Source organism: Mus caroli, unplaced genomic scaffold, assembly GCF_978045245.1.
Source record: "Mus caroli unplaced genomic scaffold, Mus_caroli_1 scaffold_13, whole genome shotgun sequence".
Lineage (NCBI taxonomy): Eukaryota > Metazoa > Chordata > Mammalia > Rodentia > Muridae > Mus > Mus caroli.
In genome coordinates, this window is record NW_028227268.1 from 119,171,004 (window position 1) to 119,197,296 (window position 26,293).

General features: G+C 52.0%; 1 protein-coding gene across 1 annotated transcript; it reads right to left on the reverse strand.

Annotated features, from left to right (window-relative positions):
• Positions 1 to 20,744: 20,744 nt before the first annotated feature.
• Positions 20,745 to 25,041, reverse strand: Lif (LIF interleukin 6 family cytokine). The gene is made up of 3 exons (XM_021178076.2): positions 24,362 to 25,041; positions 23,123 to 23,304; positions 20,745 to 22,565 (listed from the first exon to the last, which is right to left on the reverse strand). Exons 2-3 carry the CDS (start codon positions 23,186 to 23,188, stop codon positions 22,155 to 22,157), a joined length of 477 nt encoding a protein of 158 aa, XP_021033735.1. The 5' UTR covers positions 23,189 to 23,304; positions 24,362 to 25,041; the 3' UTR covers positions 20,745 to 22,154.
• Between the last annotated feature and the right edge of the window lie 1,252 nt (positions 25,042 to 26,293).

Sequence of the window (26,293 nt, forward strand, 5' to 3'; positions counted from 1 at the left end):
CCCTCATGTCATCCTCATGCCACCTTCATGCCATCCTCATACCACCCTCAAGGACCATCAGACAAGCCTTTGGGAAGAGTCTGAGAAATGGTCAGTGCTGTTGATGTTTCCTGTGCCAGCAGCTATACTAACATTGTATCTACACTGTATGTACATTGTATACTTCACCTCACCTCGGTGCTGGGGATTTCATGATGCTCCCAGCCCAGGACCACCTCTAGTCTCCACTGCCTGGCCTCATTGCTCCGAAAACAAGGTTTAGGGTAAATCCATTCGCACTACTGACATGACTAGAATCCCAAAATCAGATTCTAACTTGACGAGCCATGAAGTGGGGGGTACCCCAGGACCCATGTACTCAGCTCCTGGGGGAGCTCCTGGGGGCTCCACACAGGTGCTATGGGGCACTACCTATTGGTCCTCCCACAGTTGAAAGTAGAGATGAACTGCCTGCTAAGAATATGGTGAAGAGACATGAAAACTAGATCCATGCTAATATGTGTTCACCAGTATTCACAGCAGCGCTCTTCAGGGAAGCCAAAATACACCCGCAGGCTGGGGAGGGAGAATGCTCGCCCAGCATGCATGGCGCCCCGGGTTTGATTCCCTGTACACTATGAACTGGACACGGTAGTGTGAGCCTCTAATCTCAGCATTCAGGAGGTGCAAGGAGGAGAAATCAGAATTTCAAGGTGTTGATGGCTGCACAGTGAGTTCAAGTCCATTAGATTTTTCTCAAAGGAGAAGAAAAGGATTGCCTACATGACCAGCGGAAGAGACTCTGCTCTGTCCCTACAGTAGCATGCTATCTAGCCAGGAAGAGGAGGAAGCCAGCAGGGGTGGTGACTCACACTCTGGAGGCAGACGCAGGAAGATCTCTGAGTTCAAGGCCAGCCTGGTCTGCAGAGTGAGTTCCAGGACAACCAGGCTCCTCTACACAGAGAAACCCCGGTTCTAAAAACAACAACAACACAGAAAGAACAGAAAAAGGAAGCTATGTTCCAGCAGGGCCATCTTTGCCAACACTAACTTAAATGACAGACATTGGTCCTCAAAGGCTACTCAAATGAGTGCATTTGTGTGAATTTTTTTGTGAGTATTAGGACAGTAGCCCAGGCTATGTGAGCCTGAACTTCACAAGTACTAGAATCAAAGATCTGTGCCACCATGCCAAGCCATGGTTATTTTTACAGTTACAAAAATGTTCTAAAATTCCCTGTGGTTGTGGGTATTCATCTGAATACATTAAAAGCCACTGAACTGCCCTTTTGAATGAGAGGGTTGAATGGTGGAGCATCCTATCTCTATAAAGCTATGTCAAAAAGAAAAGGCTAGAGGCAAGCATGATGGTGCACACCTGTTGTCCAGGCACTTCAGAGGCAGGGACAGGAGAGTCCAGCCTGAGGCTAGCCTGAGCTCCACAATGGCAGGGACAGGAGAGTCCAGTCTGAGGCTAGCCTGAGCTCCATAGGGAGAGCCTGTCTGGGAGGGAAGAAAAGTTTAAGGTTCAGATCTGACAGAACTCATACATCAGGGAGGTCATATTTGTGAGCAGTTCGTCAGGGCATCAGCAAGCACATGGAGGGACGCAGGGCAGGCAATCAGGGGGACTTGTGAGCCCAGGTGACACATGCCTGCCTTCCTGTCTGTTAGGATGGCCTGCTGTCCTCCCCCTGAAACCCTGTTCCTGGGCCTCCCTGGGGAAACACTGATGCCTGAGGAGAAATCGAAACAGAAGAGCAGGTGTCACCTCCTGGGCAAATTCCAAGAAAAGACAGAGAGAGGCTCCTGAGGTGATAGCTCACAAGCTTTGAAGGGAGGAAGGAAACAGAAGCCACGAGAGAAAGTGAAAGAGGAGGTGGGTGTGAGAGAGAAGCAGGGACCTGGGCGTAGGCCATGCAGGTCACACTCTACCAACACAGAGTCCACAGGGCCTCCCCCATCCTTCCATTGCCTCCAGTCTCAGAAGTCCTATAATCTCTTCCTTACTGCCTTGGCCCTTGAGTCCCTGATGCCCTGGGATTTATGGGTCCTGAATCTGAAAGCAGCCAATGCCACTGTGTTGTCACTGAAATTGTTTTGTTGTCCTCCCACCCCGTGACTGGGACTCTCTAGCCAGTGTTTCTTCACTGTAGACGGATGACTGCTTTGTTCTCTAAGACAGGCGTGGCATCCTTACAGTTCTGTCTCTAGAGTCAGAATTCAATCCCTAGCCAGCAACGAAGGTTCTAGGGCAGGGCTAATCATGGCATAATGGTACTTCTTGTGTTGTCTTGGACTGTGACTTCACCTTGCTTCTGCTCTCTGTGGGGTCACAGCACAAACTAGGCCTGCAGGTGTCTTATCTGCTCAGTGGGAGATAAGCTGAGGTTTGTGGAGGCAGCCAAGGTGTTGGGGCTCCTGGACTCCACCACTCTCCTTTAGCTCTGTTGGCTCTGAGCTGACATGGCAGGTGACAGAAGGCCTGGGATTCTGCATGAGCAGGAGACCAGCTCCACATTTAGGTCATGCATCCTGGGTTAGCTGATAGAACCTTGCCTAGAATGTGCAAAACCCTGGGTTCACACATACACACACAGAGTCACACACACTTGGACACACATACACTCACACTTACACACAGTCACATCACTCAGCCACACACACACACACACTTACACATACACACATACACAGCCACATGCACACACACACACAGTCACATCACTCAGCCACACACACATACACTTACACACACACATACACACACATACTCAGCCACATAGACATACACTCACACAGGCACACATACACACACACACAGAGAGACACATACACACACTCAGAGCCACACACACTTGGACACACACACACATACACACACACAGCCACACACAAATACATTTACATATGCACACATACACACACACACAGCCACAGCCACACACACATACACTTACACAGACACACACACACAGAGGCAATGTCCTGGGTCCCATAGAGGCTGTTCAGTATGACAGAGAAAACTCACACAGATGTCCTCAAATGTGCAGAGGCTTCATAGCCAAAGGCTGAATGAAGTTGGCCTGTGTCAGCCCCGAGAGCAGAGGAATGGGAACATGGACAAAGGACTGTGACAGAACGGGCTGCCTGAGGTGGGCGTCTGAGGCTACATAAGGAAGAAGCCAATCCACCTCTGACTCAGTTTCTCCTTCTGCACATTTCTGTGACCACACCAGCAAGCAACTCAGAAGTGCATGACACAGCTGGGTGCCCTTGAAGCCACTCAGTCCTGACAAGCTCGCCGCTTACTGCTCACCGGTACGGTCTGCTTCCAGCTCATGCCAGGAGTTTTTGCTCACATGCTGTACTGGCTAGTTTTGTGTCAACTTGACACAGCTGGAGTTATCACAGAGAAAGGAGCTTCAGTTGAGGAAATGCCTCCATGAGATCCAACTGTAAGGCATTTTCTCAATTAGTGATCAAGGGGGGAGGCCCCTTGTGGGTGGGACCATCTCTGGGCTGGTAGTCTTGGTTCTATAAGAGAGCAGGCCTCTGCATCAGCTCCTGCTTCCTGACCTGCTTGAGTTCCAGTCCTGACTTCTTTGGTGATGAACAGCAGTGTGGAAGTGTAAGCTGAATAAACCCTTTCCTCCCCAGCTTGCGTCTTGGTCATGCTGTGTGTGCAGGAATGGAAGCCCTGACTGAGACACATGCCAACTATGAAGCAGGTTCTCACACTCCCTCCCTGCCTCCCTTAGTTTGTCTGAGCCCCTCACAGAACTTGGGAAACCACCACAGTGGACAGGATTCTCACAGGGATTATTACAAAGGCTGCAGATGAAGAGGCACCCCCGGGAGAGGAAGGACCTTCCATCTCTCTGACACTTCCCTGAAGGAACCTCTCTTTGTCCCGAAACCTCTTGAGCCCAGACTTTCTGGGTTCAGGAAGACTTCATCGGGTAAGCAAGAGTGCTAACGACTGAGACCTGTGAGGCCTCCCTTAAGATCTTAGTCTCCGTAGCCTTCCTCCAACATACAGAGCAGAGCCCCTTGGGAACACAGAGGGCCTTCCGAACTCCTGTCACACCAGGCAGCTCAGGGTCCTAGGCCGAGACCACGGACAAAAGCAAATCAATCAGGCGGTGGTGAGCTCCTTGTCGCCAAGGGCACGGCAGCACCATGGCGAGGACCAGTGGGGAGAGTAAGAAGCCCAGAGCCTGGCTTCACAGTGACACCCTGTGAGGTGGGCTTGTCATTTCACTGGCTGCAACCTGCCTTTCACCCATCTCTCCTAGTGCTCTCCCAGTACTGAGAGAACTAAACCTGTTCCCAGATAGTGCATGTGTACCCAGGTAAAACCATCCCTGATTATGAGCGAGTAGCTTAGATGGCCTTTAACATTCCAGAGACCCTATGATGCCTTCGTTGTACACAAGGAACCCCAAGAATCACCCACGTTTTGAGCCTCCCCCACTTCCCATGGCCTCTGTGATGGTGAGCCTTGGATGAAACATCCCATTTAATGATGGCTCTGTCTTGGTAAGTCGACACTGACCTACACTCTAGATGAAGTTTCCTCTTGATGCAGGTCTTCCTGGTTAGTGATTCCCTAAAGGGATAGGGTTTGTGTATCGGGGGGGGGGGTTCCCCTGGGAAACAGACCTACCTCTGGAGAGTCACCTGAGTGTGAATCCTGAGTCTGCACACAGCCAGTGCCCCACTGTGTCCAGCACTGTGGAAGCTGTCCTGTGTGAGAAGAGAAATGTATAGCTGTCCAATGGTCCCATCCTGGGCAGCCTAACTCTGCATGCATTCTCAGGAGGCAGTCTGCTGGTAATATGTTCTATTTGGGCCCTAGGCACAGGTTCCTGATCCAGAAGACAGCCCACTGCACAGGAAAGATAATGCAGGGTGTAGACAGAACCCCCGTATGGAGAAGGGATGACTTACAAAGGGTGGGAACCCCAGACTTGTCCACCAAACATCAGACACCTGAGTAGTACCTTTCTCCCAAGCTAGAAGGAGGGCGCTTTGAAATAATGAGAACGGCAGGAGGTAGAAGGTCCAGTTAACTGAACATTTGGGCTAAGTGGAAGCCACAGCCCAGACCTCAGGAAAGCCACAACTTTGTAAGGGGTTACTTGGAAGCCACAGCCCTGTGAGGGTCCACATGGAAGCCACACCCATATGACGGGCCACATGCAAGCCACAGCCCTGTGAGAGCGCCTTCCTGGCTTCCCTTTGTAAAGCACAGAAGATTCAACCTAATTGGTGGTTTCCAAGCTTTTGGTATCTTTATTTTGTCTGTAGTGAAAGAAGCCCTACTTCTTAAGGAAAATCTCATGCAAAGAGGCACTGGGTCCACCCCACCCCACCCCCAGGAATACTATGGGTCTCCGTACAGCCCCAACTGAGACTCAGGCTCTCTAAGCTACCCCCACCTAATGCCATGCCTCTCCACATTACAGAGCGGATCCTGGGAGCTCCAGAGTGCTGTGACTGGGATTTCCCTGAACATCTCAGAATGAAAAATTCTGGTCAGCTAAGGATCTGTTTATTTCAGTGGGTCTCAGCATAAACAGGAATTCACAGAACCTGACAAAGACTCACTATCCCAGAAAGGGTTACACAGCAAGAGCTCCAGCAGACCCAGGCAAAGCCCAGAGTAGAGACACCCCAACTTTGCACCTATGCTGGTAGCTATGGCCACAACCCCAAGAGGATAGCTGTCTCAGGCTGGGCTCTGCAAGCATCCACTCTGTCCTTGGAGTTTTGCCAGGCAGGTTTTTGTTTTGTTTTGATGTTTATCTGTTGAAAAAACTGACAGTCAGAGAGATGATATCATTTGCCAATGATGGAGGCCTCAGCTTCGATATCAGAGACCTCCCACACCCACCCACCAAGGCTGGAGCAAGTATGAGCCAAGTCTGACCTGGAAACCGGGACATTTGACATGAGGAGGACCAGAAACAAGCAGGAGCTGAGTGAGTGCCCTGGGTGCAGGATCAAGTTAACCACTGACCACTAAGAAATCCATGAAGACATGGCTGTTAGGACAAAGGGCCAAGGTCTACTCTGCTGGTGAAGGCAGAGGCTGGGGAGCAGACAGAGGATTGCACCGGGGATAGAATAACTACGCTATTCCTGGACTGTGCAGGCCAGTGACAAGGGAGCTGTTTCAGAGGGAACAACCAGAGCTACTGGGTTGAGACATTTTGAGGGATTCTTCCATCTGTTACGTCCCTGGGTTCTAGAAGGTAATTAAGGAGTGATGTGGAAGGAAGACAAGGTATCCAAGGATGCATAGCTCAGATCAAACACATGAGCGCGCGCGCGTGCGTCGCACACACACACACACACATCTTTCCAGATAGATGCTAAAACTATCTTACTGGATCTGGGAGAGGCCCTGAGAGAGAGAGAATTCTTTCCCTGTGGCTGCCATGGTAAACCACAGAAAATTGTGGCTTAAAACAGCAGGCACCTACATTTGCCTGCAGTTCTGGAGGCCAGACCATCCAGAGGTCCCACCTTGCTTCCTGCTGGTTGAGGGACCCACTCCCCTCACAATCTAGGATGGTGTCATCTAGGGACCCTTGCTTAGTTACATCTACAGTGACCACATTTTTGGCAAATGTGATCACATTCTCGTGTCTGTCTTTTGGGAAGATCACCATTGCACCCAAGGCTAGAGTTGGTCATCTCATACCTCATTTTATGTTTGTGATGCTGGACATGTGTCATTCGGTGAAATTGGGACCTCTAGATGTGGCAGGATATATTGCATCAGTTAGTCCAGGCTAGAGCTTGTTCTGTGTTCTGTGTCTGGCGACTCAAAAGGACGCTGTTCCACAGAAAAAGAAGACACAGAAAGAACCTGGGATGTGCAGCCCACCTGTGGCTCTACTGTCCCCTTGAGGTCCCTATGTTTTCTGGTATCCGAAACAATTTGGGCATAAGAGGGCCAGTGCAGTCAGGGACTAGACTCTGCAGGTAGAGAAGGAGTCTGGGGTCTAGCTAGACAGAAAGATACATTCAAGGCCATTGCATAAACTAGGGATGTCACTGGGAGTATGAAGGGTTCTCACAGGGAGGAGGCCCACTCCAAGGAAGACTAACACCACCCAGAGAACATGACCAAGGAGGGATGCTCAGGGTATGAGCTGGGAAGAAACTGAAAGGTAGACTTTTGACTTGATTTTCAGGCTACTGCCAGGGGGTGGGGTGGGGTGTGGGTGGGGCTGCCAAGGATTTGAGCAGGGAGCACCTACTTACTTTGTTTTAACTCTATTTATTATTTATTTATGCAAGGAGACATGGAGGTCAAGTGATCAAACTCAGGTCCTCAGACTTGGCAGCAAGCTCCTGCTGAGCCATCTCTCTGATTCTAGCTTGTATTTTAGAAAGGTTATGCTAGCCCAGGCTGCGAGACTTAGATCCTAGTGAAGACACAGTACCCAGTGGAGTGAGGGCGGCAGCCTAGAGTTCAGCTCTGATCTCTGTTGTGGCAGATGTAGGGTGAAGCAAGTGGTTTGGGACAGGAGAGGCTGTGTCCAGTTCCCTTAATGATAAAACCCTTAGGCCATGGCTTAAAAGTCTGGTGAAGAACAGAAAAGATTCTCTGACTAATCCAGTGTAAGAGGAGCTTGCTTGTAGGCAGGGCCTGTGGGGAGGGCGGGGCCTGTGGGGAGGGCGGGGCCTGTGGGGAGGGCAGAGTCAGGACTGGACTTGCTATTGGGACCTAAAGAAGTGGTGGCTAGGTCAACGGTTCCCAGATGGTGTCAGTGGAATGTGGACCTGGAAGGGCTGCTGGAGAAGGCAGGCAGGACACGCCTTTCCCACCCAGCTGTCCTGAAAGCTCTGAGAAGCCCCACAATAAAGACTTCCTGTTTTGTTTTGTCTTGCCTTGTTTAATCCTCTATTGCCCAAATTTTTTTTTAGTACAAAAATCTTGTTTTTCTTTAAATACTGATGACCGTCCTTGTTAGGCGAGGACAGCAGAACTGTCTTGGGTCAATGCTGCTCTGAAGGAAAGAGCACCAGAGAGAGGACTGAGAGGCAAGGACTTTGCAAGAACACCCATGCAGTCACTGGGCCTCTGTCTCCTGGCACCTACTCAGCTGGTGTCTTACCCTCCCCAGTGATAAGGTCCTCCTGTGAGGGGTCCTGGGCTCCCCAGCAGGATCCTGGTACCTGCTGCGAAGTGAATACCGGTAGAAAGAGGCCTGCCTCTCCCACCCACTGAGGCAGGCAACACTGTGGAATTAAGTCCAGGAGCACCTGTGAGATCAGCTCAAGGTAGAAAACGAAAAAGCCCTGCTTGCCAGTCAAGAACAAAGTTTTACACACTTTATATATCAAAGGGTCTGACACCCGCACCCCACACCCCCTCCACACCTGCCAACTGGCCCTGGGCCTAAAACTTGGCTGTTAGTCACCCGCTTGCCTCAGAGCACTGAAGACCCCCCCCCCCCCCGCCCGGGGAAATGTGAATGTGTGGCCTCCAGTGTCTCTTCTGAGCTGCAGGCTTCCTGACCCGGTCTCCCATCCCCATCAGTCATCCTCACGGGTGACCCACTCACCAGATTAATCCCGTCAGAAACCGGTCCATATGCCAGGATTGGAAGCAGAGAGAGTCTGGGGTGTGAGATGAGGCCAGGAGCCTCAGGGAGCATAGCCTACCCACTGTAAGGCTACCACCCTGTTATGATCTGTTACCTACCTCAAAGGACATTGGGATTGGAGGTCTAGAGAAGGCTAACCAACTGCAGAGAAGGGCTAGAAATGAGCTCTGCCCAGAGAGGCTGAACTGTACAGGAAACCCCCAAGATGAGCCTTCCTACCGGAGCCAGGGCAGCATAAGATGCTTCTCTGGGAACCTGCTCCCCTCCAGCTCTCACCCTGATTTAGGAGGCATAAGCCAGTGGATAGCTAGTGACATGGAGCAGTGGATGGGGAAGCAGGCTTCTCTGCAGTGAGCGCTTATTCAGCTAAGCCATTGCCTCCCTTCTCAGACTCATCCTGTTAGCAGTTACCAGTATCTTGTCTGCTTATGGACCTGCTCCTCCTCCTACATCCCGCCGGGATAGATGCTCTTAAGAGCAGGGACCTGTGTGCAGCCGGCATCTTGAACATAAAGCAAATTTCATAAGCACATATTAAACTAATGAAGGATGTAAGTAGATTTCGGGAAGGGCATTTCCAAATGTCAGTGATGATCCAGGTCTAGATCCCAGGCTCCCTTCTCCACTCCCTCCCCCAGGTCAGAGCCCCCCTCACACAACCCCCACTGCCTGCTTCTTTCAGGCTGTGTCTCCAGGGTGACAGAGTATCTTCTGCTTCCCATGCATACCTCTTTCTCTGTCCTAAGCGAGGAGCACTTACTCCCCAGGCCCAATTCACGGACCAAACACTCTTGAGCAAGTATTTCCAGACACAGTGAGAGCTCTGCCAACTTCTTCTGCAGAAGGTCAGACACCACCTATTACAGGTCTCACGGACCGTCATAGCGTCTTTCACCACCACCGGTCTCTGGCATAGCCCCCAAAACAGGGATACGTAAATTAATGTGCTGGCTATGTTCCAATAAAGCTTTATTTACCAAAAACAAACAAACAAACAAGAACAACAACAACAACAAAACCAGGCAGGCAGCTGAATTTAGCATGTCAAAATTCAGGATGTTCAGCTACAGCGAAATGTACTTTGTATGCAACCCTAGACCAGTGGAGCATCTAGAGCTGACAGAGCTCATGTAGACTGAGCTGGTTTGGAAACCTAATGAAAAGGGAAAGAACAACCATTGTCATGGAATGCTACTGTGTAGGTGACATCTCGTGTATTTTCTTTTTTTGGTTTTTCGAGACAGGGTTTCTCTGTGTAGCCCTGGCTGTCCTGGAACTCACTTTGTAGACCAGGCTGGCCTCGAACTCAGAAATCCGCCTGCCTCTGCCTCCCGAGTGCTGGGATTAAAGGCGTGCGCCACCACGCCCGGCTGTATTTTCTGTGTAATACCTCACTGTCTTAGCCTGGGAGTTGAGCAGGATCCACCATTTTACTTATAAGGAAATGGGGACTCAGAAGGAATATGAGGAGTCCTGGCCCGCAGAGCTGGTCAGGGGCAGAGACTAAGCCAGGACACTCGGGGCCTCAAAGCCGGTGCCCAGCTCACACAGCCCCCCTTCCTGATCTGATGGCCAAAGCTCAGAGAGTGCGGTGCTGCTGCCTCTAGAGTCCCCGTAACACAGAAGCTCCAGGGGGATAAAGAACTGCCTGCCCTGCTCCTGGAGGTCCCAGGGCCACCCCAGTCCTAGCTGCAAAGGTGACAGTGGTGACTTCTCTAATTACCATGCTTATGCATGTGTGTGTATATGCAGGAGAGCATGTGTGTGCACAAACAGATCCACAGATGAAGAACCACATTGTGATAGTGGGACTGGAGCTCTGGATCACATCGATGACAAGTGTCACCGTGACCAGGGAGCAGATGAGACAGAGCAAGATGATGAGAGGTGGCTGATTGGTGGGTAGATTTATAGATTTATTTATATTATGGTTATAGATTTATTTATATTGGTATGTTGTATATTATTATTAATTTTTATATTATTGTTATAGATGTATGTTATTATGCTTATTGTATTTATTATTTATATTATGGTTATAGTTCTATTTATATTCCTATATATTTATTATATTCATTCATTGTTACTTATTTATATTATGGTTATAGATTTATTTATACTATCATATATTCTTCTCCCTGCAGTAGCAGAGGGATGATTCTTGACAGGTGAGGACTGCCCAGAGCATTGCGGTCCATGCTTAGGCAACATCCCAGCATTGCTCTAGACCATGAGAGGCCAGGATCTCCCAGAATTGGTGTGTGCCAGCTAAAAACATCTCCTGAGTACCAAGGTGAGGGATGAGAACTCCTGATGCTGCCTGTTCTGGGCTTGAGAGCTACCATCCTGGGCCCAAAGGCCTCAGATCTCCCCAAACATTCTCTGAGAATCTTCTAGGATTCAGAATCCAACCAAACAGTACCAGGAAAGCCCAAACACAGAATTAAGGGTTTGACATTGCCAAGACATGAGCAGAATAGAGTCCCGTGGGCGTGCATGTAACGCTGCTGAAGGGAAGGTTCCAGAACCTGTCTGCTTCAAACCGACTCCAGGTTCACTCAGGCTTGTTCTGCAGGACACGGGCAGACTCTGAAGGCCCTACAGACCATCTTTTCTTTCTTTCTTTCTCAGCCCACCCACCTCTACCCCCAGCAGGTGTTGGAGTGGATTCCTGCAGGTCCCTTGGAGAGAGTCAGGGGGCCGGGGCTGCCACAGGGAGAGGGGCACCCGGGTGTCTGCACCCTGCCATGTGGGTGGCTGACTTCTTTACGTCAGGCTGGTCTGGTGGAGACAATGACCTCACCTGCTTGGAAGAGCCCTGGACCGCTGCTGAGATCTGGGAATGGGGAGGGGTCCTAAGGCCCAGACAGAGAGGAGCTGGGGGCTGAGAACGCCCCTCCTCCAGGCCTGGCTGAGGCCCAGCATGGCTGCCTGTGGTCTGGCCCCAAAGCAAGGGACAGACCTCCTCTGTGGCTGGCACCGGCTCAGCAGCCTCTTCCCAGCCACGTTAAGAGAAAGAGTGAAGGGCTGACGTGGGCCTGACCTCATGCCCAGCCCCCTCCACCAGCCTCTGTCTCCCTCAGCCTGGCCTTCGATGCTTCCAGGAAGCTGGACCTCCCTGCACCAGGGCACGGAGTCTGCAGAGAGCTTTCTCCATTAGACCGGGAGACACCTAAGCTCCTCTTCTACCCTATAGGAGCACTGGGCTTAGCCTTCTGACAGTTTCTATGACAGTGTGGGTGTGGGGATTCCCAAAATTTATGATGCTTGTGGTAGGTGGGCAGCACTGACGTGCAGGTGCTGCCTGGCTGTATGGAGGAGCCTCATCGCAGCTGCTTGTCCTGGGACTTAGGAGGAGGCTGTGGACTCTAGAATTCAAGGAGCTTAACAGAAGCCACAGGGCCTGTGCCTTAAGGCTCCTCTGCTCCTGTCACCTGGATTGAACATAACCCCTGAGGTTCCCCTCGAAGTGCTGATTGTAACAAGGCTGTTTTTGCCAGCAGTGAGGGGCTCCCTAGCTGCACCCTTGACAGCCTAGGAAATTCCCCTAATCTTTTAGGGAACTTGAATCAGGACAACCTTAAGTTTGTGACTTCCACTCTGAAAATAATGTCAGGACTAGCTATTTTACAAAGCCAAGTTAGAGGTCTTACTAAAGATTTTAATGTAAATTTAAGCATGAGCGTTAAGAAAGAGAGAAGACCAGGGCGGGACAGTGCTGTTGCATACCTTTAATCCTAACACTTGGGAGGCAGAAGCAAGTGGATCTCTGAGTTGGAGGCCAGCCTAGTCTACAGAGTGAGTTCCAGGACAGCCAGGGCTACACAGAGAAACCCTGACCGCATGTAGTTATGGACGCCTCGGGGAAGAAGAGCAGTTAACACCTGTGGCAGAGTCCTATCTCTGTAAAGGAGGCTTCTAGTGAGAGTTCTAGAAAACATGTTTACAGCTGGGGAGGAGAATGGCCTTAAGCAGTTGTTAGTTGTGCTGGAATGAGCCTGTTTAGCCTCAACCAGATGCCTAACTGAGGAGTGGTTCACAGCTCACTGTATCTCTGCCACACCCCCAACCCCCCAAACCCCCCCCCCCCAGAGATAGACCAAGACCCGAGACTCTGGCTGCTGTTTGTTTGTTTGTTTGTTTAGGAGGGTTTGTTACTAAGGATTGAACCCAAGGTGCTAGGAAATTTCTCTACCATTGGACTATATCCATCTTCTTACTTTGAGACAAAAGTCTCTCTAAGTTCTCAAGTTGGCCTTGAATTCACTCTGTAGTCCAGACAAGTCTTGCATTTGGTGATCCTCCTGCCTCAGCCTCCTGTATAGGTGTCATTACAGGTTCATGACCCCAGAGCCAGCAAGATTCTCCATGTTTAAGCTCTCCAGAGCATGCACAGTGCTGGCTGGTGTTCCCATTTTACACACAGAGTGTGTTTGGATAGCTAGCCCAGATCCCAGATAGTGAAAGTGTGGTTGCTATCACCCAGGTGAGGAATCTACACACGTTCTGTATGCAGTAGGTGCTCAATGAGCAAGGCTCTTGTGAAATATGATCCTGTCAAGAGAAAGTTGGAAAGATTGCACAACCCTGGAAAAGCACACCAAGGAGCTGACATTGACCCAGAAGAACCCAACCTTATGGAGCCACAGCGCACTTCACACAGTTCATGACTAAGTAGCCTCTGGCAGAAAAGCCTTCAAGAATCAGAATCTCGCACATAGCAGAAGAGAGCCGACATACTAGACAAAGGGAAGAACAAAACAAGGGTAGGCCGATGTCAGGTTGTGGACGGACGGTGTGTGGCTGAGCAGACTTCTAAGCCCCTGCTGCAGCTAGAGAGAGATGTTGAGGACCAGGCAAGCTCAGAAGGTTAGCTTTTACGATAGAAATGCCAGGCAGCTACAGCAGGTTGTTAAACAGGCTCAGGGCCTTGTGCCTGAGGACCCTGTCCACACACATGAAGTCGGCCTTGAGGTGGGGATTAGGTTGTGACTGACAAGAAATGGGCCTTATCCTGTTGGCATCTCGTGCAGAAGCCTTAAAACTTTTGAAGTGAGATGGCTTGATCGGACTGATGGCCTTGCGGCAAGGAGATGAAGGCTGTTGAAGGCTGTTGCCACAACACAGGAGGGGAGCAACAGGGACACAGTGAGGGGGGGACAGCCTCAGGCCACAGAGAATCTGATGAGTAGCTTTGATACAGGTAGAAGAGACGCTGTGGCAGAGATGTGGGTGTGTTGGGGACCAGGTTAATCCATTTTCTGTTGCTGTAACAAAATGCCTGAGACCACTTGAAAAGAGCTGTCCTGTGATGTACAGGCTTGGAAGTCTGAGACTGAGGTCCACGGCCTGCTTTCTGTGATGAGGCAGCACTGTGTAGAGCGAGAGGCTGGAGATGGCCGCGTTCCCACAATCCCTATCGCAGCTCCCTCCCCAGAACCCCAGATCCAGAGGCTCATTTTTTTTTTACATGTTTATCTTATTTCCTGTGTATGAGTGCTTTCCACACAAGGGTGCCTAGTGCCCTCAAAGGTCAAAAGAGGACTCCTCATGACCCGGCACCAGCGTTATAGATGGCTGTGAGCTGTTGTGTAACCACAAGTGTAAAGGTAAGTATTGGCAGGACCACGCTTCCAGAAAGCCCTTCCTGGCCCCACAGTGTCACCCAGTCTGCCTTCCATGGCCATGTCTCCTGTCTTGCTTTTGGTATCTCTTAGAAAGAGTTCCTTAGACTCTTCTTAGAGTCAAAGAGTCCCTTAGGATTCAGGCTGAACAGATAATCCAAGATATTGCCTGTTGAGGTCCCTAATATGTGACATCTGTAAAGATACATCTCCTGAAGTTGGGGTCACAGGCTCTAGGGCATCAGTCCCAGCCCTGTGTTTGTGAGCAGGATAGGGCAGAAGTTAATGACAGCCCTGGTAGGGGCTGGGATGGGGAGAGCGGTCAGTAGGGGATTCAGGATTCTGAACCTCTGGGTTTCCACGTGTCCCTTGCCTGTGTAGACTGAAGATCATCCCTTCTGGAGCTGGAAGGGTTCCAGCTGGCCTGCAGGCCCAGAGGCATGGGGCCTTGGAGGGGCCAGGATGGGCTGCTGACAGGTAGAGAGCCCTTCTGGGCTTTGATTCATTGACCGTCTGGGCAGGAGCTGGCCAGGCTGCTAAGAATGAGAAAAATGCCTCACACATATTTTCCTCTCAGCCAGCGGTTTCACTCAGTGTCAGTACAGTGGAGAGAGCCTGTCTGCTCCGCTTGCTGAACCCCAGCCTGGTCCCCATCTGTGGTCCGTCTGCGGCTCCCTCTCTCTTCTTCACACACACCCGCCCCCGGTCCCCGAGGCTGGATGGAGTGGGCAGGGCTGGACCACGTCCTCATAATTGAAATATTTGGCGCTTGGGGTGAAGCCAGACTTCCCCAAATCAAAGGGACAGATTCAAGCTGGGCCTCTGTGACTGCAGGAAGCCCCGGAAGCTGCCAGGATGCCAAAGTTGGTGGCCAAAGACTTTCGGTCAGGGTCCCAGAGGACTCAAGTAGCCTTGGAACAAGGCGAGGACAAACACTCAAGGCCACAAGCCCTAGCTCCCTGGCCCAGTCTTCTTTCCTGCCTCTTCCTCAGCCTCTCTCACCCTGGCTGCAGGACTCTGCCCATCGCAGAGCCTTCCTGGAGAAGGCCCCACTGCCTGTTCGATGGGTTTGTTATAGAGCAGTGAAAGGGATTTGAAGGTTTGGGGAGATGGTAAAACAGAGATAGCAGTGGCGCGTTTGTTGTACAAGCACGAGGAGCCGAGTTTGGATCCCCAAAACCCATGGGAAAAAGAGGGACACAGTAGCGCAGACCCCTGATCCTAGCATGGGGAGGCAGAACAGGAGGATTCATGGAGCTTGCTGGCCAGCCAGGCCAGCCTAATTGTGAGCCTCAGGTTCAACAAGAGACCCTTTCTCAAAAAAAAAAAAAAAAAAAAAAAAAACAAGATGAAGAAGAGCAATGACCAATGGAGGAAAGCCTGGGTTGTGCTGCTCTGGCCTCACACAAGCACATGCACCACAGAACTCTCACACACAGCAAACAGAAAGGGTTTTGAAAGTGAGGTGTGCTGGGCAGTGGTGGCGCACACCTTTAGTCCCAGCACTTGGGAGGCAGAGGCAGGCAGGAGCTCTCAGTTCAATATCAGCCTGGTCTACAGAACGAGTTCCAGGACAGTCAGGGCCACACAGAGAAACTCTATCTCCAAGAAAAAGAATAAAGAAAAGAGAAGAAAGAAGACAAGGTGGTGATGGCCTATGATCTCAGGAGGCTGAGGGAGGGTCCTGAGTTCAAGAGTAGCCAGGGGCACATAATGAAACCCTGCCTCCTTCCTCCCTTCCCTAAAGAGCTTTGAAATCCGGAGGGCAGATGGAGGCTTCTGAGAGGTATTCAGTACCAAGACTCAAAAGTCTCCCCTTAGGGGATGGCCAAAACCCCACTACACATCTGTCACCCTGAACCCCTGTAGAGTCCTGGTTGGTTTGCACTGGGTCGCAGCATTTGCACTGACTTCAGTAAAATCCATCTCTTCCGGGGATATAGGTGTTGCTGACAGTAGGGCCCATGGTGCCACTGGCTACCCACTGCCACCGGCCAGGGGTTTCTTGGGGAAAGTTCCCCTTGGAACCCAGCCCCACGCCCCAGAACTGCTTGCCTTAAGCCTCCTCCTTTCTAGTTGTGAGACTCACGTAACAAGATGATATTTCCCTTTCTCCCTTTGCTGCCAGGAATCTTTGAAGTGTGGCCACGGTCATTGTGTGGCCCCTTGCACCCTGGAACACCCTCACCCTGGTCTTAGTCTCCTTACTCGGTTTGTATCTTCTCTGTTGTTGGCTCTCGGTGTTATCGGTATGTCTTCTGTGCTTTCCATTGTGAACTGCTGCTCGCTGCGTTGAGAACAATGAAGACTATAATCAGGAGATAAACACACTCGGGCTCCATTATGCCGTTCACGTGTATTGATGAAAACTGGGTGGTTTGCTACAATAAATGAATTCTCCTGACGTATTCTCTTCAAAACCGGGGTTTTAGCTCAGGAAATTCTCTTTCTTCTACGTTAACCCTTGAGCCCCTTAGGTAAAAAGCCTGGTACAAAAAGACCCTTATCAGTTCTGACCACGTTTGCTGTCACCAGGTGCAGACCATGGCCCGAAACAGATGGTGACTACCAAATGATGTCTCTTTGTAAACAGCTAAGCCTGAGGACTTGTGGAACCAGTGGAATGTCTGTTAGCAATTGTCCTCTTACATCAAGGGCCTTGTCCTCTGGAATTCCTGGGAACCCAAATGGGATCCCATAGGCACATTACCCGTCCCACAGCTCCATCATGTACCTAAGAGCATGAGGCCTTTGTGATTCAGTCCTGTGGACCTGGGTCTCAGTTACCATCAGGGAAGCAATTGTTGGGATATTGGTTGACCCTCTCCAGATTGTCCCTGGCATCCTTTGGACTCAGAGTTAGCAGAACCTTCCCTTCCACAACCATCAGGGAGCCGTGAGACTCTCACAGCAAAGCAGGCAGCTGGGCTGTGACATTCACCCTGCTTCCTGTCCCTGCCATCCTTGGCTAAACAAGCTGGGCTAGGCGAGACATGCAATTCACATGACATCTCTGTCTTTCTGTCCCTTAGCTCCCTCAGGCACCACTTTAAATAGAGAGGGCAACTCTCCTCTCTGATTGCTCTCACAGGTTCATGGATTGAGAGATAAACGGTGATGGAGAGAGGCAGGGACCCCAGCCAACCTTTCCCAGCACAGCAGGCACACCACCGCTTCTTCCTATCACACAGTGATTGTCACAGTACTCTCAGAGTGACCTAATGGCCTTTAATAGTACATTGTTCCATCAGGCCAGGCCAAGGCCTCTCCCAGAGGGCAGGCAGGTGGTGAATTCAACCCAAGAACCCAAGCCCTGGGTGAGAAACCAACCCCAGAGGCTGCCTTAGGTCCACACCCCTGCGCTCCTGACTGTGCTTCTAAGCATCTTCTATCTGTGCTTCCCTGAACTGTAGATAAGGATTAGGATGGATAAGGGCCTGCTTGGGTGGGGCAGCACTCATCTGCCTGCAGGAGGAAAGGACTCTCGGGCTCCCAGCCAGGGGGTGTTCAGCACCTTCCCTGCTGTTGGTTGCCAGGTCTGGCCACTTCGCTGGGTTAGTGGGTGACGTCACGAGGGGCTGGTGAAGGTGGCCTTCCTCTCACTTCACATATCCACAGGTGCCCAGGGAATCTGGCTGGTTTTTTAAGCTGCAGCCTCTCATCACTGAGGCAAGACACTGAAACTCCACGTTCCTCAACAGCTCTCTGTGAAGCCCATACTAAGCAGTACTGGAGAAGTGGGAGGCGGTCAGTCCCGTCCTGGCAGAGAGAAGATGAGATGCTGGCTGTAGATGCCTGCCCGATAGTTCTGGATGTTTGTAACCTCCTGCCTTGGACTTCCCAACGCCTAAGAAGCTTTCCATCACTGGTATCTTCTCGGAAGGGTTAGCCATTGCCTCCAGGCAACAACCAAGATACACATTTGTGTACCAGTTCGTAGATGCAGAAACTCTGCTCTGCTTTCCATAATGAATCTCTCAGGGGAGCCCAAGACTCAAACCCCAGAGCAAAGTACAGGAGATATTTAGGGGACCTACCAGACACATCTGTGTCTACCAGTTTGACCCCCACGGTTCCCCAAGGAATAGAGGAGAAAGGGTGCTGTGGAGAAAGCATCTCTTCATGGGAGGAAGCACTCCCTGAGAGCCATCGGTACCCCCAGAAAAGCCTTGCAGAAATGCTGTCATGGCTGCCTAGTTAGCCCACTTAGGGCACAATGTCTCGTGTGATTCTGATAGGAGCCTCTGGACCAATGTTGATGATGCTCCTGTGCCTGTGGACCCTTCCTGGGTGACAGAGCTCCAGGCAGACGCCATTTCCAAATCCCTGAAACTCCACACAGAGAGAACATGAGGGCTGGGAGCTAAGTGGGCCCACGCCCATTGGGCTGGGGACTAGCTGGGGTCACCTCTCACTGGGAGGGGTGACCTCAACATTTTAGATTACTCTGAATATTCAGTTCCATCGCTCTGGGCTTCAGTGCCCTCCTCAACTAACCAGGAACAAATTGACTGTTGTGTTTAGTGAGATGTCACACCAGCACCCATGGAAGCCATCGGTCCCCTCTCTTAGTGGCACCTCATATTCTGATCACCACTCACTGTTATTTCTGGGCCCAAATCCCACCCTCCTACCCCTACTGGACCGACGGAGGAAATCTCATCTTCCAATCTTCCAATAGTCCCAACAGGCTGTTCCCCCACCAGCCCTCACCAAATCAATACACTCCAGAAGGTTCAACAAGAATGAGTTCTTTATTATTTCATTTTTTCTTTAAAAAAAAGGCACTCCTTCAGTATAAAAAATAAATATTTTAAATATGACATTGAATAAATAAAAATAATCTGTCAGTATGAAACATTCCCACAGGGTACATTCATCAAAGAGGAATTTGTCACCCAAGGCCAAGTCCCTTCCAAAGGAAAGGAAAGAGGGAGAGCAGCAGTGCAAAGGAGAGGCTGGGCTGGGACTGGGGAGTCATCCAAATGCAGACAGTCATATCATTTCCCTTCTGAAGCCACTACCATGCAAGACTCCGGGGTCCTGGTCCACATACCATGTCTGCTCCAGAGAGCAGGCAAAGCAGAGCTGGGTTGCTGGAGTCAGGACCAAGGACACAGAAATAGACAAGAGGGGGGGGGGGGCAGACCAGTAAACTCTCAGTGCTTTCAGGTTTGACGTTTTAAATAATAAATAAAGGCCCCTTTGCTTCTCTCTGGATAAACTGCAAAATGCCCCATCCCTTCTTCTCTGGTCCAGACACACTACCCACTATGCTCGGTGGAAGTCAATGCTTCCAGGTGAAAGATGTCAGGTGAGCAACTGCCTGCCCCTAAAGTCTGTTTACCCCAGAGGCTCAATGGTTCTGGGATGCTGGGCAACTGATGGAGTAAGATGCAGGCAGGTGGTTGCGTTGGGGGGTGGTGGGTGCACAGAGAGAGTCCATTGGTCCCTGAGCCTTCAAAGCTGCCAGGTGGGCGGAGCCCAGAGAGTCCAAGTCCATACAGATGTGAAGTGATGACAAAGCCCAGCAGGCCCCAGGCTGTGGCATCATCTTGGCTTTTAGACAAATTGACTCTCAGCTTGGAGAAGGGCAGCCAGTCCTGAGATGAGCCTGATGCAGCAACAGGAGCACGGTGGAGCAACTTTGTCGCTGACACGACTGGCCCCCACCATAGTCTCCTTGCTGCATCTATGGTTCCAGGCCTTTCCTAAGCCAGAGCTCCAGGGCCTGTCCACCTGCCGTCCAGGTAAAGTGCTTAGAGAGTGACAGAGAAAGGTGCAAAACCGCGTGAAGCAGAATCCCACGGCTGAACTGCTAAGGACCGCCCTATTCAGAGCCTGAGAGGCAGGCAGCTAGCTCTGTAGTCAGCCACTGCCCCAGCTTGGCTGCCTTCCTCCTTACCCTGCTCCCAGATCGAGGGCGTTCCTCTGCTTGCCTGGCCCCAGCACAAAGGAGAGATCAGATCGGATTCCCTGCCTGGGAGCCCAGACATGGGCGGGAGTGGGAAGGCAGCGATGAAGCAAGGACCACAGCTTCCTGGTCTGCGTCCCAGGCGTCTCGGGCCTTGATCTCCCCTTCTCTGGCGCACTGGGCAGCCGTTCAGGCCCAGTTCAGGGCCTGCACTGCTCCAACCTCCTGTATTCACCCTCTGTGGGTGTTCGGGCCACCCGAGGAGCTTCCATGCTGGTCGAAAGCACGCTGGGTGCCGGGTCAGGATGTCTCAGCACTCCTCAGCTGCGATTTGAGGAAGAAGGAATCAGTTTTGCCCAAGGTTCCAGAGCCATTCACTTCATTATGAATGGTGCACCGCATAGCAGGAATCTAGGGGGTGCCAGAGAGCTCAGTGGGACAAAACAACAAGAAACTGCTCCACCCCCTTGGATACCAGAGGGGGAGAGGGGGAGAGGGGGAGAGGGGGAGAGGGGGAGAGGGGGAGAGGGGGAGAGGGGGAGAGGGGGAGAGGGGGAGAGAGACAGAGATAGACTCGGACAGAGACCAGAGATAGACTCGGACAGAGACAGAAGCAGACAGAGAGGCAAACTGGCCCAGCTTTTTCTGGGGGACTCTGACACCCTAAAAGTGAGTCACAGTGGGAGACAGAGGAGCTAGCCAGCTCTCTGATTTGACCCATGAGCTGCACCTGTAACAATCATGTGCCTCCAGACCAGGCCCCACTAGGGAGAGTCTTGGCCCCAGCTCCCATGGAAGGAGCCTCATACCATTTCGGAGAATTAACTTTGCCATTTAAAGCACCAATAAGTTAATATAAATAGGACACAGTAATAAATAGACAGCTGTGCTGGATCAGACACAGCACTTGGGTCTCATCTTCCCTGAGACCCCGACCTCAAGTTCTGCTTCTCCATGCTCCAGGGACCCAAGACAGCCCTCTGGTCCCCTTCAAGTACCTTTGCAACCTCCGGGGCCTCAGACCCGACATTCTACTTTATGCTACCTGTCTGTCTGCTCAAGATCACCTGTTCTCAGGGGTTGAGAAGCAGATGAAACCTGCAGTCGGCTACTGCTTCAGCAATGGCTGGCTGCCTTGCTCCTTCCCTGACTCCTACACAGTTAGCGATCCTTCCCCGGGAGGACTCTGGGAACCTGACTCTGCAGCCTGCCTCTTCCTGCCTGCACACACCTCACTTCTAGGTCCATCTGGTAGACCCCAACCACGCCAGGCTGTGGGGGGACTGCAAAGAAGCTAACCGAGTTCATCAGGCTTTGACAACTGGAAGATGGCCGCTGTGCGTCTGTAAGAGCCTGAACACTGGTGACCTACTCTTCCATCTGACAGTCTCTAAGCCTGAACACTCTAATCCAACTCAAGAGAAGACACATTCCATCCCAGGGTACCCTTCCACCCACAAAACTTAAAAAATAAAATAAAATAAAGGATTCCTTCTGGATCCCAGTCCCCTTAGCCCTCTAACATCCCAACCAAGCCTTCCAAAGTTTCTCTGAGAGACAGCAAAGGACCAGATGATGGTGACTCTGTAGGGGTCTAGGACACTTCCCAGCCCTTTGCTGTCTGCTGTAGACAACTTGTATAGCTTGTTCATACACCCAGCAAGCAAGGGGCTGAGTGAATGAGTGAGTGAGTGAGTGAGTGAGTGAGTGAGTGAGTGAGTGAGTGAGTGAGTGAATGGGACAGAAATCTCTCAGCCCAACATCCTCGTTGCCATTTCTAGCTGGTGCTGGGTTGAATGACGGCTCTGCCTATGGAAGTTTCAACTTTGCCAGACTCCATCACGGCCCAGCCCGGAGTGCAGTGAGTACCTGGAAATCCCTGGGGTCTGCCAGCAGCCCCGTTTTGCATTTAACAATGTCCCAAAACCCAGCACATTTTGAGCCCCCCTCCCCACATCCAGATCCTGCTCCTGAGACCCCTCAGTCCATGGTATACTCAAGACCTCCTCTCTAGAAGGCCTGGACCACCACACTTATGACTTGCTTGTATGTCCCCAGAAGCTGGCAACCCAACTTTTTCCTTTGGAAGGCTTCTTTGTCAGAGTGGTCGGGGACAGGTGGCACATCCACGTGGCCCACATGGTACTTGTTGCACAGACGGCAAAGCACATTGCTGAGGAGGCCCCTCATGACGTCTATAGTAGCATTGAGCTTGACCTGGAGGCTCACAGCAGTGGGGTTCAGGACCTTCTGATCCCGGGTGATATTGGCCAGGGAGGCACTCAGGTATGCAACCATCCGATACAGCTCCACCAACTTGGTCTTCTCTGTCCCATTGCCATGGAAAGACGGGAAGTCTGTCATGTTAGGCGCACATAGCTTTTCCACATTGTTGGGAAACGGCTCCCCTTGAGCTGTGTACTGCAGAAGAGAGGAGAGGTAATGTGGGAGTCAGGGTGAGTGTTCTAGCCTGCCACCAACCCTTGGGGCAAGCTCTTGCACCTCTGTTTCCCCACCTGTGACATGGGACTCCACTTGCTGCCCTGTAGGCAACTAGAATCATTAGTCAGCAATGATCAGAAATGTGAACTCACTCACCAAGGTCACGGTGACATAAATGGATAGAGGAAATGTGGCATGTCACAGGTGTCACCTCAGCCAGAACACCACATACACTTGCACTTTCAGTCACCCCAGCCTCTTCCTGGGCCCCCCACACACACTGCTTTCAATGACACCTCCCTGTCCAGTCACTGCATAGCCTCTTCTTTGGTACCCTGAGCCATGGGACAAGACAGAAAGCACAGTCCCCACCTCTCACCCCAACTTGCTGGTGAGTGGTGCCCACCAGTCTCTGAGCCTTGGCTAGGGTGTGGGGAGGAAGCCATGGGTTCCCACAGCGCTCTTCCAGCTCTGAAGGGCACCCCTCCAGGCCAGGCAGCTCCCCCCTTCCTCAGTACCCCAGGAAAGTAACTTACATAGGAAATGAAGAGAGCATTGGCGCTGCCATTGAGCTGTGCCAGTTGATTCTTGATCTGGTTCATGAGGTTGCCGTGGCATGGGTGGCGTATGGCACAGGTGGCATTTACAGGGGTGATGGGAAGGGGGCTCCCTGCCCCGTGTTTCCAGTGCAGAACCAGCAGCAGTAAGGGTACAATCCCTGGAAGAGACACGGAGGGTGACTGGAAAGGCAGGAAGCCTGGCTGAGGGTCATGGCACAGGGGCTGGGGGGGGGCACCTCAGCGAGGCCCTTCCTTCCTACCCCCTCCCACCCTCCATCTGTCTTTAGTCTCCTGCTCTACTGAGGTTCCCTGGCTCTCTGGCTTTCTCTTTCCCTGCTCCCAGGCCTCAGTTTCCTCATCTATGCCACTGGATTGAGTAGAGAAGCAAGGTACCATCAAGGCGGGAGCCATTTGTACCATCTGAAAGCTAGGCCTGGGGGGGGGCACTCAACCATCTAGCCTCATCCCTCCTGGTACCCTAGATGGATGGTACTAGGTCCAGCAGAGGGGAAGAGAAATAAACTGTCTTCCCCTTTCCAGGACCGGCCAGATTCTTAACTTGTTCATTGGCCCACTGCAGCCTAGAACTCTGAGCTGGACCCCTTGCAGGCCGTGCAGGCTGGGAGCGGGGGTTTCTGTAGACCATCTCTTAAAACTGCCACCAGACTCTGGCTTCCTAAAAAACGATTGCCTTTAATCCCATCTTCCTCAATGAGACTAGTCCCCTATAGAAAACTTTCCACCTGTTTGTTCTGCAGGTGCCCACTCTCCAACCAAATCATCTTTCACCCCTGCTTGCTACAGCCCCCCCCCCCATACTTTGGAATGAGAGGAAATGGTGCAACCAGGAAAGAGGCTGGGGGGAAAGGTCGCAGGCAGACACGCAAGAGGAAAGCGAAAGGTGTCAGGAGAGCCGGGAGCTGTCCGGGCCTGTCGAGGATCACCCCTCCCCCGGGGCGCCTGCCCGTCCTTCACTTTCAGCTTCACCGGCCCCCTCACCCCAGCTCAGCCTTTCCAACACCAGGCTAAAGACACCAGAAGGTGATAAAGGCTGAAGTCATCTCTTAAGGGAGGCTGGAGACCTCCCACCTGAACTCCCCATACTGGGACTAAAAAGACCCTAGAACCTTAAGTTCACTCCCCTGGAGTCTTCTATTGATCTCAGCATCCCCAAACACTGTTAGGGCCCCGGAATAGCTGCGGGGGTACCCATACCTGCATCTCATCTCGCGCCAATCACAGCTTTCCAGGGACTAGCAGACGGAAGCGGCACCTGCGCCGGTCCTGGCCGGAGTTTGCAAGCTGCTCAGCCGCCTGCGCCCCTCCCAGGGAGCAGCCCGGGACGCAGTTGGAAAAAGAGAAAGCGGAAAGAAAGAAAAAGAAAGAGGGAGGGTAAATCTAGGCGACAGCGGAGAAGTAAGAGCAGCACAGGAGAGCAGTGGGGCGAGGAGAGAAGGCGGTGGAGCAAGGCTGCGCCGGCCAGGTCCCTCACCGCCAACCTGCTGGCCCCGGCGGGCTGGGCGCGCGGTGCCCGGACCATGTGCGGCGCTCGCTCCCGGCCGCCACCCAGCGCCTCCGGCGGGCCCGGACTGCGCGGGCGCCCCAAGTGTCCGAGTGGCGCGGCGGGCGGGTGTCCCGCGGGTGCTCGCCCAGCGCCCCAGGCTGCCGGCGCGCCCGCAGCCGGGACTCTTAAATCGGCGCCCGGCGCATGGATTTACCTGCGGCCAAGACCTTCATTATGGGCTGGACTCCAGAGGGCCTTGGAGGAGACCTTAGATGCAGGCCGTTTTCAGAAGTTCATGCTCAAATGGGGAATTTGCCTGATTTATATACTGGAGCCTGTGTTGTAAGACAGAGAAACAGCTATATTTAGCCGGGATCCCCAGTCCAGGAAGTTGTTTGAGGTGCATCATAGGAAATTATGAATGGAAGAAAGTGAGAGTGAAGGGGGAGGGGGGAAGAGTGAGGGGGGAGGGTGGGGAGGGCAGACTTTTTCCTTCTTCTAAGAATTTGATTGATAAAATTATAATGAAGTCTTCAACAACAACAAAAAAACGCCCTGTGGTTTTCCTAAGTGGTTTGCTCTGGGCGTTTTTTGCAGATGGGTCTGGTGGGGAGAGGGTCTCAGGGGGATTTAGAGGGGTCCTCAGCCTGTGCCCCCCTTCAGACGTTCCAGTTTCAACTGGGTTTGGGAGGGTGGCAACAGACTGGAGGTTACCTTTGTGTCCCCTGGGGGGGGAGGGGCTTTGCGGGGCAGCAAAAGGAGTCAGGCTGGGGTTCCACTGAGAAGCAGTTTCTCAGAAGGGGGACGGGGCCCTTTTGAACTTTAGACAGTCATAAAGTGAAGCAGAATGTGGACGCTGGAAGTCACCTTAGGGGTGGCCTTTCTTCAGCCTGTCCATTGCCAATGGGTAAAGAGACGACAAAGGGGCTTGCTGCCAGTTGTGCCAGAGGGTCTCCCCCCTCCCCCCAGCCATAGCATGCCCCCTCTAAGGAGGACTGGTAAGAGTCTGAGGTGGTATCATCTATCTGGGAACTATCTGGGCAGGAACTCAGCTTTACTATGTTGAAGGGACCCCTAAAGCAATGATCAGGGAGGCTGGGCAAAATGGGGATCCTGCTTCCTCTGGGTGCCTAGGAATGGCTGACACTCTTTGGAAGCCCCTAGTGCTTGGCCTCAGAGTTCAAAGGTGACTCCTAACAGGTGCTTCTTACAGATCTACGGCAGGATCCCGAGGTGGGTCCTTGCTGGTAGATTAGAGACTCTCTGAGGGACAGTGGGGAAGAAGACAGGATGAAATAAGACCAGGGTCTCCCCACTAAATATGAAGCAGTACAGAGAAGCATTCGGTGAGAGAGCACTGACCAAACCCACCTGCCTAGGGCCATGCTATCCCGAGCCATTGGGTCCTTCTAGACCTGGAGGTGTCATTGCTCTGGGGGACCCTATCCCCACCTTTCCATCTGACCTAACCTCAGATCCAAGTGGGACAATTGGGGTTGACAAAGCGTTGCCTGGCTGCTCCAGCCCCTTCGCTCACCCCCATGTCCCTAGCTCCTGCCCTGAGCCATATTCAGGATCTACTCAGGTGTTTTTATCCTAGCAGGGTGCCTTGTGCCTGTTCTCCTCGCCCCGCCCCCACACAT